This window comes from Cervus canadensis, chromosome 13 (assembly GCF_019320065.1).
Source record: "Cervus canadensis isolate Bull #8, Minnesota chromosome 13, ASM1932006v1, whole genome shotgun sequence".
Lineage (NCBI taxonomy): Eukaryota > Metazoa > Chordata > Mammalia > Artiodactyla > Cervidae > Cervus > Cervus canadensis.
Window position 1 is genome coordinate 51,900,557 of NC_057398.1, and position 19,539 is coordinate 51,920,095.

Sequence of the window (19,539 nt, forward strand, 5' to 3'; positions counted from 1 at the left end):
GCCACTTAAGACTGTGTGATCTCGGACACCTTTCTTAATTCCTCTGGGCCCATGTTTTCTCAGCTGTAAAGTGAAAAGACACACATACCCTCAAAGGGTTGTTAGGATCAGATGGAAAAGGGAAACTAGGGTTCTCGGATGGGTTTCAGAGATCTGTAACCCAGAAACAGAGTGTGCACATTTTGCCTGTATGCAAACACATGCATTTTCTAGGGAGGAGTCGGGTTTCACCCCCACCTCATACCCCAGAAGTTAAAAAACACTAGAGCTGACACAGTTCAGATCCTGCCTCTGACTGGGGGCACCTCTGTGCCTGTTTTCTCATGTATAAATGGGCTTCATAATAGGAAACTGCCTCAAGGAGTGGAGAATTAAATGCAAGAAAATAAGCATTTAGAACACTGTCTCTAGGTGTTGGCTGTTTTTAATCTTCTAACATTATAGAGGAGAAACCTAAGGCCTGGGAGAGGTGAAGTCTTGACTGAGGATGCGTTATGCACAAAACATTGGCCACAGTGGGCTGCCCTGTTTCGGATAGGGTGACAGCTCAGGATGGGGGGGTGCTGGAAGGTGGGAGTGAGGGGGGAGGGGAGCCTCCCAGGCTGGGGAGGAGGAGGGGGTAAGAGGGGAAGGACTGAGGCTACTAGTGCACGTGGGGCCTGTCTCATCATTGTGAGCCCCTGCCAACTCGTCCGAAGTAAGCAGGGAGAGGAGGAGGTGTAAATAAAGGTGAAGGATGAGCACTGATGAGGGTGTAGATCCAAATGCATTCACTCAAAATCCCAGAAAGACAGAGAGATTTCCCTGTGGCTCAGTCGGTAAAGAATATGCCTATCCATGCAGGAGACTCAGGTTCAATCCCTTGGTGGGGAAGATCCCCTAGAGAAGGAAATGGCAACCCACTCCAGTATTCTTGCCTGGGTAATCCCATGGACAGAGGAACCTGGTGGGCTACAGTCCATGGGGTCACAAGAGTCGGACGCAACTTATCGACTCAACCACCACCACTCACCTTCACCCCCACCCCTGCCTCGCTTGGGACTGTGGCAGCTGTCCCTCCCTACTCCCAGCGCCGGGCCAGGGACTGAGCACCGCCCCCCTGGGCTGAGGCTGGTTGGTGGTCTCTTCTCTGCTCTGTCCCCTCGCAGAACCCGGGAGCCTCCTCCTGTGTCTGCAGTTTGATAATCGCTCTCTCTCCTTGCATGCCTTTCCCAGGCGTTTTCCGCACAAAACTTCTACTACCTTTGTGCCTACAGCAGAAGAGGATTCGTCAGTTCAGTTCAGTCCTCAGTCATGTCCAACTCTTTGCGACCCCATGGTCTGCAGCACACCAGGCCTCCGTGTCCGTCACCAACTCCCAGAGTTTACTCAAACTCATGTTCATTGAGTTGGTGATGCCATCCAACCATCTCATCCTCCATCATCCCCTTCTCCTCCCACTTTCAATCTTTCCCAGCATCAGGGTCTTTTCCAGTGAGTTGATTCTTTGCATCAGGTGGCCAAAGTATTAGAGTTTCAGCTTCAGCATCAGTCCTTGCAATGAATATTCATGTTAGCTTTAATTTTTTCACTTGTTCAGTGACAACATCGTGTCTTCTCTCTGGCCCACCCTCGGGCACCTGCTGAGATCGCTTCGGCCACTTTTGCTCAAGGGACCCCAAGGAGTCCCCTGCAAGTTCAAACGTCCCCCTCCCTCCCCTTCTAATTTGTTGGAAAAGGGAGGTCTGAGCAGGGTTTTGGCCGTTAAGCGCAGCTGCCATGCCCTTCCAGACTCAGGTACCTGGATAAAGGTCTAAGTGTCCCTAGCCAGGCTGCCCTCCCCCAGCTCCTCCGCAGCCTCACCGTGACCGTGACCATGTACACACAGGCTTCCCTCCGCGGCGCACACTCGGCCGCACCCAGACCCCCACCCTCTGAGCACACAGCATCCCCAGGCAGACCTCATGAATGGCTCCTTTAAGCTCCAGAGCCCTCTTCTGAAAAGGTAAATACATGCAGAGCCACGTGGGTAAATTTCCAGAGCCGTACGCCCGGGCCTCTGTATCTGGTCCCAGGATCAGTGTTGAGCACCGGCCAGGCCGCCTGGGGCCTGTTGCGGGGAGTGGAATGGTGAGGAGGATTGTATTTGTGGCTGCTGGAAATTTTTCCGAATGGGGCAGGCTATTTGTTACACCATCTCCTCCTTTCTCTCCCGCCATCACTGTCTTCCCTCCAACCACAGGGACGTGGAGCAGAGATTCTGGGAGATGCTGGCTCACCTGCCCCATGGCAGTTCTATTACTCTAGGGAGAGGTGCCTGCTGACGGTCCCAGGAAGACGGCAGCTCTGCAAGGGGCCGGGACCCTGTCTCCGTGGAGCATGTGCTCCGTGAAGCAACAGATATCTCAGAGAAAGAGACAGAACCTGAAGCCCAGGGCTGGCCTCCCAGGTCCCTCTCTGCCTTCTTGGCCAGACTGGCGCCTCTGAGCACCTGTCCTTGCACTGACCCTGCGTATGTGCCTCTTTTTTTCCTCCCATCTGGGCTCAAACTCCCTGTTTCCATGGTCCTTCCTGAGCCAGGTCTAGAGAAGGATAGAGCTTCCTCTCCAGGGTTCATCAGACAGCAAGGGGGATGATAATCAAAGAAGACAGAGTGGAAGAGATGGGGGTAGGGGAGATGAACATCGAGCCTCAAGTCCAAACAGGGCACATGGGCTGTAGGGGGCTGGGGCTCGAGGAGGGGAGCTTAGACTGGTCCTGAGAGGGAGTGGAGGTGGGGCGGGAAGAACTTGCAGGGACAGGCAAGGTCCAGTGCAGATACTGAAAGGTATGGGGGGTGGGGGCGTGTCACCATCCAGGAGTGTGGAAAGCAGGGCAGAGTTGCAGTGAGGATGCTGGGGAGGATGGAGGCTGGACATCGGTTATTACTTCCGCGGAGTCTGGACTGACCCCTGAGGGAATTTAAACTGAGGTTGCTTTTCACTCTTTCTTCTTCTGCACAGACCCTCCAGACACAAGAAAATAACACTTGCATTTTCCAGAAAGGGCTTCTCCCTGCTAGGGAAGAAGGACCCAAGGATCGAACCCGGGTCTCTTGCATTGCAGGCAGATTCTCTACCAGCTGAGCCAGCAGGGAAGCCCTGGAGAGAAAGTAAGGACACAGGACAGAGAGGACTGGGTGGATGGGGGGAAAGTGGGGGAGTGGGGAGAGGCAGAGACAAGAAGAGTCCGGTGTAGAGAAACGACTGTGATGGTTTTTGTTGTTGCTGTTTGTTTTCTTTTGCCTAAAGTCCAGTCCACTGATCTTCCTGTCGCAGGCACACAGTAAAGCTGGCAATGGAAGCAGAGAGGGTCTCAGGGCCAGGTGGGGTGTCCTAGGAAAGCTCGGTGGGTGAAGGGAGTCCAGAAAATGGGAACACCAGCCCGGCCAGCTCAGTGCCCCTCCACCCTGCACATTGGGAAGCCCCGGAGAACACACCCATCCCAACCACGATGGGCTCGTGTCCAAGCAGCCTTGGGCCACCACTGTGGTGAAGGAAGGACAAGGCCATTATGCAAACGGGAGGAACCGTGGCATCTTCCAAAAATGGCAGCCTCGATATTTTTGGTTGCACGTGTTCTTCTGGAACCTTGCCCATCCCCACCAGGGGGTGGAATCTGCATTCTCCCCTTGAACCTGGTGGGCCTCTGTCTGTCTCGATGAACAGGCATGGCAGAAGGGATGCTTCCTGACTTCTAGGGCTCTCTACAACTTTTGTGTAAGAGGGTGAGCTCCTTAAAGCCCCCGTGGAAGACACCACACGGGAGGCAGAGAGACCCCAGAGCTTCAGCTGACAAGCCTCCAGCCTAGACACTGACCTGTGGCTGAGGGATCTTCAGGTGCCCCCCGGCCCCATCCATCCCAACCCCGTGGGAGACCCTGAGAGAATCCCCTGGCTGAGCCCAGTCATCCTTCAGAACCACAGGAGAGAACGAGAAAATGATTGCCGTTGTTTCAAGCCTTTGATGGCGAGGGGCAGGTTGCTAAACAATAGATACAAATGTAAGGAGACCAGGACCTTCCTGAAATCTGTGCCTGGCCAGGGGCAGTGAGATGCACCTGCCAACTAACAGAGAGGAGTCCACAAGGAGAGATGTCACTGCGAGGATGCTGACACCCAGTCACTCTGAGGTCCCCAGGGCACCCCAGTACCCGAGATGCACTGCACACGCCTGGTCCAGAAAGCGGGCATGACAGATGGCCCTGCTGGGGGGTGTGTCCCTGACAGGCAGGAGGGCCAGTCTCCTCCTCTGCCGCAGCAGCTCCCCAGCGAGGGCTGGAGCTTTTCTCCCACGGGGTCAAACATCCCAGCAATGCCGCCCTGACTGCAGCTCTATGTCGTTTCCTCCTTCCTTAGGATGACGCCTGCTCCTGTGGCTGGCACTGTGTGGAGTCTTCACCAGTTCCCAGCACAGGCATCGCACCCCGGGTGCCCAGTGACCACCTCCGTCTGCCCCATGGTACTTAATATGTCCCTAGTCTCCTTCTCTTCCCAGGTCTATCACTGGTCCCCCCCAGGAACATTTTTGCTCCTTCTACCCCCAAGGGTCAGTTGGCACTGTCTGGGGACATTTTTGGTTGCCATGCTTTGGGAGAAGGGTGCCAGTGCATCTTTCAGGCAAGGCTGGGAGCGTGCCATGCAGCCTGCAGCACTCAGGACAGCCCCCGGGGACGGGGAATGACCCAGTCCCAAGTGTCAGCTGTGCTGGGGCCAGGAAACCCTGCTCTCTCTGGAGTCCTGCTCGCCTTGCGTTTCATCCCTGTAGTACTTGGTTCCTTTGCTTTCCAGGGTGACGGGTAGATACATGACCCTTCCTGAGATTGAGACACTGGTATGGGCTTCCCAGGTGGCTCAGTGGTAAAGAATCCACCTGCCAATGCAAGAAATGCAGGTTCGATCCCTGGGTCAGGAAGATATCCTGCAGAAGGAAATGGCAACCCACTCCAGTATTCTTGTCTGGGAAATCCCATGGACAGAGGAGCCTGGTGGGCTACAGTCTATGGGGTCACAAAAGAATCGGACACAATTTAGTGATGAAACAATGAGACACTGGTATCTAACAATCCCCAGCAGGACTGATAACCCTGCTGACGGGATGAATCTCTCTTGGCCGAGGCAGCCTGGTGAGTCTCAGCTTCAGAATGGAGGGGAAGGAAGTCCTGAGGAGCCAATACTGCCCCCACTTGGGACGCTGGTGGGGAGGGGGTGTTCCCCGAGGAAGCGTACACTCTGCCAGGGCCTGGGCGGGAGAGATGAGTCCCAAGGGGCCATCCGTTCTGTGACTGCTCCTTGCCTGGAGCAGCCCAGAAAAGGCTGCCCCCAACCAGAATGACGCCTCCGTACAATCACGTTGCATTGTCTCAGCACTGTCAGGGGCAGGAGGGGGAGTGGGGGGGGAAGGGGTGGGGTGCTTCATGCTGCTCACATCCCAACCCTGGCTGTAACACGGGGCTTCAGCCTCCTTCCATGAGCCACACGCAGAGCTGGAGGAAGAACAGATGATCCAAACCAGGTGTGCTCCCTCCCTCCCTCCACCTTATGCTCCTGCGGAGAATTCTGAAAGGGAGAAGGAGAAGGGAGGATGGAGGGGGACGGGAGTGCCAAGACCTCAGGGGCACACTGTCGCCTTCCCAGCTGGCGTGTATGACCAGAAGGAGGCCGGGCTCCGTGTGCCAGGAGGACACAGCCTGTTGTCCATATCATCTCTGCTCCCCAGCTCCCTGTGAGAGTGGCCCCCACGGTGACCCCCTGATAGCGTTATCTGCCAGCTCCTTCTTGCCTTCCTGCCAGCCACAGCCACATCCTCACCGTCCTCCTCAACCCCTCTGTGTTCCAGGCCCCCAGAGGAGAGGAGGTGGGGCCAACCCTCATTCTAGATTCCTACTCCTCAGAGCTCCTTCCTCACCTCCAGGAGAAACCAGCCAGCAGGTGTCTACTTTCCTGACTTCCTGGGGGCCTTCATAGTGTGGTACTGAAGGAAAAGCCTCACTGTGGCTGGGGCAGCAAATGCAGGGGAGAGATCACATCGGGGACTGTGGTAAGAATGAGCACGGGAGGGGCTTCCCTGATGGCTCAGGGGTGAAGGGTCTCCCTGACGATGCAGGAGGCACGGGTTCCATCCCTGGTCTGGGACGATCCCACATGCCGCGGAGCAGCTGAGCCCGTGAGCCACAACTACTGAGCCTGCGCTCTACAGCCTGGGAGCTGCAAACTAATGAAGCCCTTGCACCCTATAGCCCGTGCTCTGCAACAAGGAAGCCACTGCAATGAGAAGCCCACGCACGGCAACTAGAGAGTAGCCCCCACTCGCCACAATTAGAGAAAAGCCTGTGCGGCAAGAAGACCCAGCACAGCCACAAGTTAACTAAAAATTATTCAAAAAACAAAACAAAAGAATGAATGTGAGAGGTTTCCTCACTCTGGTCCTGATCCCCAGGGAGAGAGAGACCATCAGTCACACACCCTTAAGGTTCTGCACTTCATGGAAAAGCAAAGATGCAAATGCCACCTTGTTCCCATTTCCCAGATGGGTAAGTGGAAGCTCGAGGCTGAAAACAGCAGGGGCACTGCAGAAAAAGTGGGTGCTGGGAGAGGAGAGGGCCAGGCAAGCGGGAGTGAAGAGCCTCCCGGCTTCTCCCAGAAACATCAGAGAGAAACGGCCGTCACACAAGCCCTGAAAGCTGGGGCAGGAGACCTCACTGAGTTTCCTGAACTTTCCTCCCAACACCAGCTCCTCCGTCACCTCCTCTCGCAGCTTTAGTGTTTGTCAAAGCCAAGTGCTGGAGCCGACACCGTGCAGTATTCAAACAGTGCTATGCGCTCCACCTCCCAGCTTCAGGTACCTCCTCCTGTCAAGCCTCACTCTCCCCAGAGGTAATGTGCAATTTGCAGCTATTAAACCTTTACTAAGTGTCAGCCTCTGGCAAGTAGAGCCTTCCATGCATTATTTAATTCCATCTCCATAGCCTTATGATGTAGATACTATTATCACCCCATTTTATGGATGAGAAAACTGAGGCTTGATGAGGCTGGTGATTTGCCTCTTGTAACAGAGCCATTAAGTGACAGACCCAAGAAGGCAACTTCTAACTGATGGACACTCAAGTCCTCACTCTGGACCCTGCTGTTTATAGATGTTTATTGATGTGTGGGGCTTCCCTGGTAGCTCAGGCAGTAAAGGATCTGCCTGCAATGCAGGAGACCCAGATTCGACCCCTGGGTTGGGAAGGACCCCTGGAGAAAGGACTGGCTACCCACTCCAGTATTCTTGCCTGGAGGATCCCATGGACAGAGTAGCCTGCAGGCTAAAGTCCATGGGGTCGCAAAGAATCAGACGTGACTAAGAGACTAATACTTTCACTTCACTGATATATGTGCCTTGCTTGGCTCTGTGTGGAGACATAAAAGGCCTGTGAGGATCATCCCACCGTGAAAAGTCAAGGATGGGGGACTGGGTCCCAACAGCAGTAGCCATAGTGTACACAAGGCTTTTTCCATTCAAACTGAATAAGATAAAAAATTCAGTTCCGTGGTTGGATTAGTCACACTTCCAGTGTTCCCCATATAGCTTGTGGCTACCGTATGGACAGTGCAGAACATTCCCATCACTTCTGAAAGCTGTGGTGGACGGTGCTGGCTTAGAGTCTGCCCCGCTGCACACCGGCCATCCAATGTTGGGCCAGCCAGCAGACCACCCTCCTCCTGGGGCGCCCGTGCCTGTACTGTAGCTGCCTAGGGTCCCACTAGACCTCACAGAACACGTGGCCCTTCATTTCTGAAACCCCCTGGATGGGGGCCTCGCTGTGACTGATGCCGTGGGGGAGCGATGATCTGAGCAGGGGTCTCACACCTTGGAGTGGAGATGTTATTGCTCAACAAACATGAACTGAAGCCCGGTGCGGGGGAGATGTGCGGCTGCCAGGGGAAGTCACAGAATGTCAGAAGTAGTGAGACCTCAGGGAACTGAGATCCAATCCCTTCATCTTAGAAAAAGGCCAGAGACCACACGGGGATGTGGCCTGGCTCCCGATTCAGGGAGCATCAGAATAAGCGAAAAGTCACACTGTGACCCACAGGCCCACGGGGAGCAGAAGAACCCAGTCAACTCCTCGGGAGTTTCCTGAGATTGCAGAGGACCCTGTACTCGACAGTGGGGTAGGGGAGAATTCTTTGGGGACAATTCCTGCTGCCTCTGGGTAGATGAGGTTGGCGCAGCCAAGGAGAGATGTGCTCAACCTTGGGCATCCGACGGGCAGGAACCCCACTGTGTGACTGCCAGGACTGGGGCGGCCAGGGCAGGACGGGGCCTCTGGGGGATCCACCCCTGCCCTGTTTCCGGACCTGTCTCAGGTGCAGCTGGAAAGGGAGCTGGGAGCACAGGCAGCAGCCACATGGGAGACGAGCTGTGAAAGAGCATTTATAACCAGAAGAGCCGCGAGAGGAAACGATGACTCACGGACTGCACACATCTGCCCCAGGAGGCTGGGGGTGGGGAGTGGGGCAGTGAGGGCAGTGCTGGGCTGGTGCTGAAGCCATTGTTTTAAGAAAGAGGAGAAACATGTTTATTTTCTCCATCAAACCAGCCAACACTCATTTTTGAATTAAAAAAAAAAAAAGAAACTATAAGCACTATCTTTAAAAAATGTATCCTACAAAATCCTGGAGCAGGACTTCTGAATAGTGGCAAGCTCATCAAAAGCTGCCTGAGAAACTGTCACAGCCAAGAGGAGCCTCAGGAGCCGTGACAACGAAAAGCAACGTGGTGTCCTGGATGGGATCCTGGGACAGAAAAATGACTGGAGGAAAACTCAGGAAGGTAAAGAATGGACTTTGGTTAATGATAATGTATCAGTATTGATTCATTAATTGTAGCAAATGTCCCACACTAATAATGTAAGAAGTTAACAGTCGGGGAAACTGGGGGTGGTGTGTATGGAATTCTCCATACTCATCATCTCAATTTTTCTGTAAATCTAAAACTGTTCCAACAAATAAAGGCTATTAATATTTTTAAAAGGTGCTTATTAAAGTGGCTTTTAAAAATTCTAGGAATCACTTAAAAATGGTTATTATTATTTACAACCTTTAAAAATGGGAAAATAGGGAGAGGCCGAATTTGCTTAGGATTGTAAAACTTGTCAAGTGTGTTTGCCTATATTAATTGCATTTTTCACCACGGCCCCAGGAAGGAAGTATTATCATGATTCCCATTTTCTAGAAGAGGAAACTGAGGCTCAGAGTGCCTGGATAACCTGTTCATTGTCACGTGGGCTAGGAAGCAGGAGAGGAAGTCGAAACTGGAAACCTCCTTCCTGGTGCTTTTCCCACTGGCTCTGGGCTCCCCACTCTCTGCTGAGCTCGGCTGTGAGGGGAGACAGCCCGTGACACCTCCCAGCAGGTGCTGTGGGGCTTGTGTGACCCTCAGCTGCGGGGTGAGGGTAGAGGCCGGGTGATCCACCTTAGGGGGCCAGGTTACAAAGACACGGGGCTGTGCGGTTTCAGCATTGGCAGCCTGGAGCCCTCCCTCAAGAAGCTGAGGGCCTTTGGGGGCACCTGGCCAGGGCAGCCAACTTCCCCTGAGAGCTGTGAGGGCAGTGGGGACCGTGGGGAGCGATGTGAAAGGGGCAGTGTGAAAGCTCAGCAGTGGCCCAGTGAAAATCAAAGGCAGAAGGAAGGAGGTCAGCTCTCGGGTCTCCTAGTCCTGGGGGCCACCATGGCCATCATCTGTCACAAGAGGCTACCAGCAGCAACTCCAGGCTGTATTTAGCTACAGGGCGGCCTGGCTGAAGCTCAGCCTGAATCTCTAGCCCTTCCTCCAGAGAGGCGGATTTTTCTTCACTGACTCAGTGCTTAGCACAACCAAGGTCTGCAACGCAGGTAGCTCACATCAGAGCAGCCTACAAACAGTTAGGATTACTCCGGTGAGGCTTTGAGCTGACCCTCTGGGAAGGCAGTAGAAGTCTGTGGATTAACTATTGCCTGGCAGCCCTGTGAAGGGAGCCCTGTTGGGAGACGTACAAGTCAAGGACGGCCCCGGCCCAGGTTCCCTAGCAAACTGAGTGAGTCTCCAGGTAAAAAGTACAGGTAAGGAAATACATTTCACTTTGAGAATGTTACCTCCATATTCCCTCAACAAAGCCTCGTGGCAACTCGTGATGGGAGTGAGAAGAGTGTGAAAAGATTTAAAATCATATTCGAGTTCTTTCCTTGGGCCATTTTTAGCTATGTGGCCTTGCATGGACTCCCCACCTGCTGCCTTAGTTTTCTTATCTGCATAGTGGGGTGAAAATATTTATTTGGATGATATAATAATAATATTACATGTAATAATGTTTATTACATGAGATAATGAGATGAAAATCCTCCATGAGTCGCACTCTGTTTCTTAGTCACAGGGGCTTCCCAGGCGGCGCTAGTGGTAAAGAACCTGCCTGCCAATGCAGGAGACGTGAGAGACACGGGTTCGATCCCTGGGTCAGGAAGATCCCCTGGAGGAGGGCATGGCAACCCAGCCCAGTATTCTTGCCTATGAAATCCCAAGGACAGAGGAGTCTGGAGGGCTACAGTCCATAGGATTGAAAAGAGCTGGACATGACAGAAGCGATTTAGCACGAATACACAGGGTCACAGGGGCTGTTATCACTCCTCTTCTGAGATAAGAGATCTGGTGGCCTAGCTCATGTCAGGCATGAGGAGTGACTCTAGAACAGTTGAATCCCCCATAGTAGGGGATCTTTGAGATCACCCTGCTGACCCTCCCCACCTTCCATTTTTAGAAGAGACTGAGGTTCCTAGTGATGACTTGCCCACCGTCAGCCAACTACAGGCTGAGCCTCGACTCCTATCTCTAGTCGTGTGGCAGGCATCGCTGCCCTTTGTTCCTGATGCTTCTGAACCTGTGGGGACCTGGTGACAGCCACCACTCCACACCCACCCTCTGCCCAGATGCCAGAGTCAGGGTGAGAGTTCAGTTCACCACATTTCACAGTTCATAATCAAATCAGGATCCTCCAGTACAAAAGGCCAAGAGAACAAAATGGCCAATGTGGTGTTAAAAAAAAAAAAAACCTTAGAAATGACAGACCTAATTACTGGGAAGTTTTTAAAGGATTTTAACTTAAACTTGTTTTTATTTAATTTGGTGCATATCATGTGGATTTTTACCCCAGGAATGTAAACTTTTTGTGTCTCCTCTCCAAATGGCCTGACAGTATTCCAACAGGACTTACATCTTGCAATTTGGTCCTTAAGAGGTCATTAAGCTTTGAAGTGGATGTTTTGCCCAGGTGTGGAATCTAGCCCAGGTATTGCCATTTCTGTTTCCAGATTTTTCTAAAGCCCCTGTAGTTAGCTGTAATCTCCATCAACTTCTAGCTCAATTAACTTTCCTTTTCTTTAACCAATGGATTTTTCTGGAGTACCCACCTTTAGGTGCCTAAGGGCCCCTGGGTGCCTAAGGCCCCCTTTTGTGAGGGAGAGAAAGCAGGAAATGGGAGGTAGGTATTCTTTAGGTAAAAGTGTGCTCTGGCATCTCAGGAATTTGCACAGAGATGCTGAGCTCAGATAGTGGGCTTTGGACGCCTAGCCCTGAGTCATGCTCTCCATTTCCCAAGGGGCTCCCAGCATACCCATCTTAACATCTTAATGATTCACAGAGCTGCTCCGACATCCCTCAGAAGTTGAAAACTTTCCATGCCCCTTCTAGGGAGTCTAGTTCAGGGGTTAAACACACAGACTGTCTGCATTTGCATTCCAAGCCCTCGCTTCAGCTGTGGGATGACCTTAAGCAAGTCACTCCTAGAATAGAACTTCTGCTGGGTGGGCCAGGAAAGAAGGCACAATTCAAAGATGATTAACTCTGTTACTGATGGACTAGTCTGGAAAACAAGTTGATGCTGATGGCTCAAAATAAGGTTTTGGTTTATCGAGACAAATAAGCTGCTCCAGCAATCATAGGCTCATACCTACTATGAGTAAAACATAATACGCGTGGATTCTATGAGAATCTTAAACAGCGGTCCCAGGCCCCTTTGTTAAGACTTCTTCAAAGAAACCCTGCGGGCAATAACCAACCAGGTCCTGCTGTAGAGCACAGATAACTGTATTCAAGATCCTGTGATAAACCATAATGGAAAGGAGTGTGAAAAAGAACATGTATACGTATAACTGAGTCACGGCTGTACAGTAGAAATTAGCACAACATTGTCAATCAACTATCCTTTAATAAAATCAATAAAAAAATAAGACTCAGGTGCTTTCATGCCAAAGCAGACTGTAGGTTCCAGTCCCAGCAGGCACTGTACTCAAGAAATCAGAGCCTGGCTTCAGTTAGCCTCACAACTCAGCTCCTCCAGTTAAAAGTACTTAAGTGAACCTTACAGCTGCCTCTGTAACAACAGCACCACGTCCACTGTTGTGATGCCATGGTGAGCTCGTCCTGCAAACACCGAGAACACCCTGGTACGTTAACTTCCTCCCAGCAGTGGCTACTAGGGTTTCCACTTCCTCTACAATGAGTCACCACCCCATCCCTGAACCACAGAGAACTGATGTCTCAGAGCTGCAGCTGACCCGGGGGAGTCCTCCTAACTGGTCCTCGGCCCGGAGCCTGACTGCTCTGCGGGCCGCTAGTAACACTGGCTCCAGGAGATGCAGACGCTAAGGGTGGCTGAGATCCAGAAGCTCCTCTGTCCCCCAGTGGGAGTATCTTTGCAACTTCAACAACTAGCCCAGCACTTCCCTGGTGTTTCAGAGGCTAAGACTTCTCATTCCCAGTGCAGGGCAGGGACCCGGGTTTGATCCCTGGTCAAGGAACTAGAACCCATGTGCCACAACTAAAGATCCCACATGCTGCAGTAAAGATTGAAAATTCCATATGCTGCAACTGAGACCCAGCACAAAAATAAATACACAGTAAAAAAAATAAAATAAAATAATCTCAACTCTTTAAAATGACAACAGCAACAAATAGCCCAGTCTGGTGCCCGGGACACAGGGGGCCTCACTGCACCTCTATCTGTCTACCACAGCACAGGATCCTAAGGAGACGAGACATTCCAGGAAGCTTCTGGAAATGGAAATTGCCAAAGGGTTTGGCAAGAGAGCGGACTCATAACTCATCCCTCTTTCCACCCACAGCTGTGTAGACAGGCCCCCGTGGCCTGCTTAGATGCCATCACTTACCTAGGGCTCCTTGGCAGATGTCTGTGCGAGTGGCTCCTCCAGTAATAAATTGGGGATCATTGCAAATCTCCTGAAAACGAGACCCACAAAGTGTTGTCAATGTATCTGCCATATGCTTTTGTAGTTAGGACACCTCAGTTTCCAACAGATGCCTCGGACCCCTCTGTCTCTCCGCTCTCCACTAGGGAACGCCTGGCAGTTAGTTAGACTGCCATGGGGTCCTTCTCTGACCCCTGCTCTGTGGGTCCTCATAGGTGGTAGGGGACCCTACTGCTCCACTAGATCCCAGCGCCCCACACTGCCTGGAGCCTTCTTCATCACGATATTTCCTAGGGCCAGGGCAGTGCCAAGTCCAGCCTCCTCTGAGGGCCTGAGACGGTCCACACTCTGGAGTTGCCCTGCCCACCACGCCCGCCCCTCTCCTCTGCTCCTGCATGGGATTTCTCCTCTCCCACCCAGACCCCTCCTTTTCCACATCTTATCATATCTCAAGACCCACTGCTACCAACTCCATGAAGCCCTCCTTTACAGTCTGGCCCTCACCCATCCTTTCCATCCTGAATCCCAGAGTATCTATACTCTGCACTTCAGCAGCTAGATGTGCGCTGTGCATGGTGCTGGGTACCACTGTGTCTTCCTAACACTTATGCTTCTTGAGGGTAGGGGAAGGTATCTAGCTTTCTGGATTTGCCCACAGGCCATGACACTCGGGGCAGGGGGTCCACATACTGTGAGCCTGCTGTATGTCAATACTGTGTGTGGTGCTTTATCTCAGGAACATGGATGGGCAACAACCCTACTTATAGGTGAGGAAACAGGCTAATGAAGCCACGTGTCCCTAGATGTTTTGCTCATGGCTGTAGACAGCAATGGGATTTGACTGCTATAAACTGTACACTCCCTCCCCTCCTGCACTACCTCTAAATGATTACTAACTAAAAAGGGGTGTCCCACAGGTCGCCTACTAAAAGCCAGCCTTGAACAGGGCTGGCCCCTCTGCTGCTCTCTCTGAGCATGCTTCTTGATTCTGAAGAGCCCCACCCAAAACCACAGAGGAAGCACAGAGCAAAAATCTGGGCTTCCCTTGGCCAGGACCATTTGATTTGGAGGAGCTCCACCCCAGAGCGCCTGGCGGGGCCCCCTCTCTGTCAAGCAGAATCGTTTCCTGGGTGAGGCCAGGATCTAGCCCCTGTCCATCCTGGCTTAGGCTGTAGACCCTTCTGGAATCCACAGCAGAGCACACTCCTCTCATGCCCTGCATTGTCCCTTCCCTGTTCGGGTGGGTCTGTCTGGGGGAAGACAGGCACAGTGAGAATGCTTTTCTGCTGAGGCAGACGAAGGCAGCTTTGCCCGAGGCCTGCCAGCCAAGCACTTATCCTGCTGATGGAATACACGGAGCTTGGTGCTGTGAGCCTAGAAATCATACTGATAAGCCTCGGTGTGCCAGGCACTTATCCCAGAAGGGTTTTTCCATTATTTTTGAGAAAATTTTCACGCCTTTGGCAGCCTCTCCAAAGAAGGCAAAGTTTAGAGTGGCTCTTAGAGATGCTTCAGGAAATTGAAACTTGTACACAGCATGAAGGGCATGAATTAAATACGGAACATCACAGTCTCAGGAAAGGGGTTGAGAGCCTGGGCTTTGGAGTTAGCTGGAGTGTGACTCCTGGCTCTGCTACTTCTTATACACTGGGTTCTATGACCCTGGCAAGTTACTTCACCTCTTTAAGACTCAGTTTCCTCATCTGTATAACGGGGATAGTGATGACAAGTGTACCTACGACATCTGAAGGTTAAATGAGATGACTATGTACGTGTGCCTTGGTAAGCACTATATAAGTTACCAACTATTATAGCTATTGAAGGAGTATCATAATCACTGAACTTGGAGGCAGGAGATGCAGATTTGAGGCTGAATTCAGCTAGCTGAGTGTAAATAGGTCATAAAGCTCTCAGAGGCCTTAGATCAGTGGTCCCCAATCTTTTTGGCACTAGGGACTGGTTTCGTGGAAGACAAATTTTCCCACAGATGGGGTGGGGGTGGGGAAATGGTCTGGGGATGATTCAAGAGTGTTACATTTATTATGCCGCCGCTGATGAGACAGGAGACGGAGCCCAGGTGGTAATGCGAGTGACGGGGAGCGGCTGTAAACACTGATAAGCTTTGTTGCTCACCTGCTGCTCTCCTTCTGCTGCGTGGCCTGGTTCCTAACAGGCCATAGACCTGCACCAGTCAGGGCAAGGTGGGGACTGACATGTTTGCCCTCGCTCCAACCTGACTGGTGCCATCCTTGATGGTGACAGCGTTTTTCTCTGCACCAGCCCACAGTGACTTTAGCCGTGTCTTCCCATCTGCGGAGCCCTCTGTGGCCAGTGTTGGGAAACCCCCTCTGAGGAAGGGCAGCCCTTTGGCTCCAGGGCTGGCCTGCTCCCCTCCCTCCTCTTACTCCCTACTCTCACTTCCTTGGGGCCTCCTTTTCTCTTTTAGTTCCTTTGTCTCTGGGACTTGACATATGATTGTGTGTGTGCTCAGTCGCGCAGTCATGTCTGACTCTTTGCGACCCTTTGGAATGTAGCCCACCAGGCTTTTCTGTCCACGGGATTCTCCAGGCAAGAATACTGGAGTAGGTTGCCATGCCCCACACCAGGGGATCTTCCCCATCCTGGGATCGAACCTGCACCTCCTGTGGATCCTGCATTGCAGGCAGATTCTTTACCACTGAGCCACCAGGGAAACCTGGGACTTGACATATAAACATTCCAATTGCTCTCATCTGAAAAAACAACCTCTCAAGTCCCAGGTCCCACTCTCCCTGCCACTTTCCCTTCTCTCCTTTCACAAGAATGCTTCTGGAATTACATGAGCATGCGCTTCATTTCTGGTTCCTTACTTTGGGGTCTACAGCCATCTGGCACCTACCCCCTGTAATTCGGTTGTTGTTGTTCAGTCACTAAGTTGTGTCCAACTCTTTGTGACCCCATAGACTACAGCATACCAGGCTTCTCTGTCCTCCATTATTTCCTGGAGTTTACTCAAATTCATGTCCATTGAGTTGGTGAGGCTACCTAACCATCTCATTCTACCCCATGGCAATTGCTCTGTTAAAGTCACCAGTGACTTGCTTTTGTCTAGATCCAGTGGATACATTTTTGTTTGTCTTGCTTGACCTGGACTACAGCTGTGTTTGAGAAGGCATAGAGGGTGGCTGCGAGCTATGGACTCTAAACACCCACAGGTGGACTCTAAACAGCCACAGGCGGATAGTCCTGGCTCCAGCCCCAGACACCTGTATAAGCAAATATTTAACCTTCTCAAGCCTCAATTTCTTCAGCTGCTGAATGGGTCTGTATCTGTTGCCCTCCCCGTTGGTTGTTCAGTTCATACCCTGTCCCGCCCTAACCTGTGGCTCTAAAATGGGCTTAGATTTCCATTTTCCCATCTGGAAATCCTACAGGCATTTCCAACTGTTGGCTGACCTGTCTGTCTAGCCCCTAATGCCTTCAGAAGCAAAAACCAATATGTACTATGCCTGGCATACAGTAGGTGTTCAATATAAGCTTATTGAATGAATGAAAGAATAAGCAAAGAAGTAAATAAATTCACTTTACAAACTGTCAAGTACTATACAAATGTAAGGCAATTACATTCTTGTTTATCACTTCCACAGCTGTAATTTTGTTTGAGGCTCATTACAATCTTGCATTCATTCATTCCACAAAGAGTCTTTTTGTTCACAGATATATCCCAAGCATTTAAGACAGTGCCTGACATTTAACAGGCACTTAACAAATACTGTTAAATGAATGAATGAACAAATGAATGCACACTCAATGCACCAGGGATTGACTGGTGAACAACACACACATGGTCCCTGCAGTTCAGTGGGAAGGACAAACAAATATATGTAATTATGTGTACGAACTGTGAAATGTTGTGAAAGAAATTAGCAGAGTTCATGATAAAGAATGACAAGATGAGAAGGGGGGGCTGCAAAGAATGGTCAGGACAAAATCTCTTTGGGGAGGAGACATCTAAGTACCAAAGAATGAGTGAGCCAGATTCCAGAAAACCAAGAAAGAGCATCCCTGGCCAGTGAGGCAGGAAAGAGCAGGGTACCCTTGAGAAACTAAAAGGTGCTGGGCTTGGTGAGTCAGTGGAGACAGGAAACTATTACGGCATCACCTCTTCTTTTAGATAAAGAAATGGAGGCACAGAGATTAAACAGTTTACTCAAATTAGCAAGAATTGAACTCAAGTGCTCCGGGTACCTCCTACTGCACTTGCTGTCCGCGGGCTGGGTTTGGGGTAACGGAAGGTGATCAGCCGATGGGGGTGGGGATGGGGGTTCAGAGGAGGGGAAGCAGGACAGGAATGCTTATTTTCCTAACAGGAATCTAGAGGCTGGATTTCCCAGGAGGCCTCCTTGGGTTGTGGTGGGGGAAGGTCAGCGAGGTGTCTGTCCCATAGGAGGTGGGGCCAGGAGGGATCCCAGGTACATAGGATGTACAAATTGATCAGGGGAGCAAACTGCCCCCAAGGCCTGCCAAGGCACGGAGGACAGAGATCCAGGGAGAGTGGGAAAAGGGAGCTCGGAGGGGGCCCGCGATTCCGGGGTGAGGAGCAGGAACCGGCTCCTGGCTGCATCTCCCCTGTCCTTTTGATAATCACCAGGGTAAATATTACAGGGAGCTGTCTTGCCAGTTCCCATCTGGAAAAATAAACAGGAAACTGAGTGGATAAATCTAACCATCACTGCAAGAGACAATCCCTAGTCACAAACGTCCAGGCCATGCGTGGACTTTCTCCCTGAAGCAGAGAGTTAGAGTCCGACTTTCCCCGTGAAATACCGTAACACCCACGCCCCGGTCTCCCGCCCACCCCCACCCCCGGCCTCCCTTCTCCGAGACTCTCTCTCGTCCCCGCCCGCCGGAGTCCAAGAAGTTTCCTCCAGGTCCCCTTATGTCACCCGAGTTTTTGTGAGTTTTTGCCGGCGGACCTGCTAGTGGGATCTGTGGGCAGTGTGCACCTCGGCGCGTCCTAGGGCCCCGTGGGTGGCGGATGGGACGCGGGCGACCCCGCGCCAGCGGAGCCCGGGATCGGGCTCCGGGCCGCGGGGCTCTGCTCTCGGCGCTCCCGCAGCTCCCCGCGCGGGGCTGGGTTCTCCCCCGCTCGGAGGCCGGCCCGCCCCGCATCCCGCCCTGGGCGCGCTCCCTACCGTGGGCCGCTTCCACTCGATGCCCCGGGTCTTGCTGGAATAGGGTCCCAAATCCTTGAAGCCCAGGGAGGACGGCAGGGCCGGGAAGGAGGGGTCCTGGAACAGCGCCCCGGCCTCCAGGCACTCGTCCCGCAGCGCCTCGTAGTCCTGGTTGAGGTACTTGACCGCCCTCTCGTGCGAGCCCAGCCCCTCGGCCGCCTCCCGGTCCTTCGCCAGCTTGGCCGCGATGCCCGCCATGGTTGGCCTGGTGCCCGCGCTGCCGCCGGGCGAGCAAGCGAGGGTCTCGGCTGCGGCGATGAGCGGCGCTCGGCAGCTGCACGGCCAGGGCCCGGTGCGCTGCAGCGGGACTGTGAGCGGCCGCCGCCGGCGATGATTCACCGGGTCAGGCAGCGCCCTCCGCCCGGCGGGCGTGGCCTGGCCGCTCCCGGCCTGCTCGGCGCCCCGCCCGGGACCTTGGCTGTCCGCGGCCTGCACGGCGCCAGCCGGACGGCGGTGGCCCGCGGAGCCGGTGCTGCCACCTGCGGACGGCGCCCGGGATGGCCGAGCCGGCCGGCTGCGAGCACCCAGGGAATCCCGGTGGAAAAGCGGGGACTCAAACCCATCCTCAATTTAGCCGGCTTCCCCCTTGCTGGAGAAGAAGGCTGGCGGAAACCCAAGGCTGGGGCTATCCTGACTCTCCAGGAAACACCCTGTGAGTCAGAAGGGGAGAGAGCTGGAGGAGGCGAAATCAGCTCTGTAGGAAGGTGGTTCCTCTGCTATATACCCCATTTGACGGATGGGAAAACTGAGCAACAGAGAGGTTAGATGACGTCACCCAGTGTTGCTCAACTAGTTTGAGGCGGAACGAGGATTCCAAGTTACCGGAGGCGTGTTACAATCAGAAGGCTACACACTGCTACTGGTTAGCTGCATAGCCACAGATCGCAGGGCCAGATTTGGCAAATAAAAATACATCCTCCTGTAATAGGGAAGATCAAATCTGATTCCATATTAGATCTGTTGTGTTGCCTGTGCTTACTCATGCTGGTTCTGCACCTTTTGTTAAAAAAAAAAAAATGTTGCCCATAGCCTGAAATATATAGGGGAGCCCAGTCTCAGGGCTCTGACCTAAAAGAGTCCATTCA

General features: G+C 52.7%; 1 protein-coding gene across 1 annotated transcript in view; it reads right to left on the reverse strand.

The window, feature by feature from the left end:
- Window positions 1-18,881, reverse strand: part of CAPN2 (calpain 2) — a 56,512-nt gene extending 37,631 nt beyond the window's left edge. Inside the window, exons 1-2 of the mRNA XM_043485958.1 lie at window positions 18,416-18,881; window positions 13,203-13,272 (exon numbers count right to left, since the gene is read on the reverse strand). Of these exons, the coding sequence (XP_043341893.1) occupies window positions 13,203-13,272; window positions 18,416-18,652 (307 nt within the window). The 5' untranslated portion in view covers window positions 18,653-18,881. The remainder of the gene's footprint in view (window positions 1-13,202; window positions 13,273-18,415) is intronic.
- Between the last annotated feature and the right edge of the window lie 658 nt (window positions 18,882-19,539).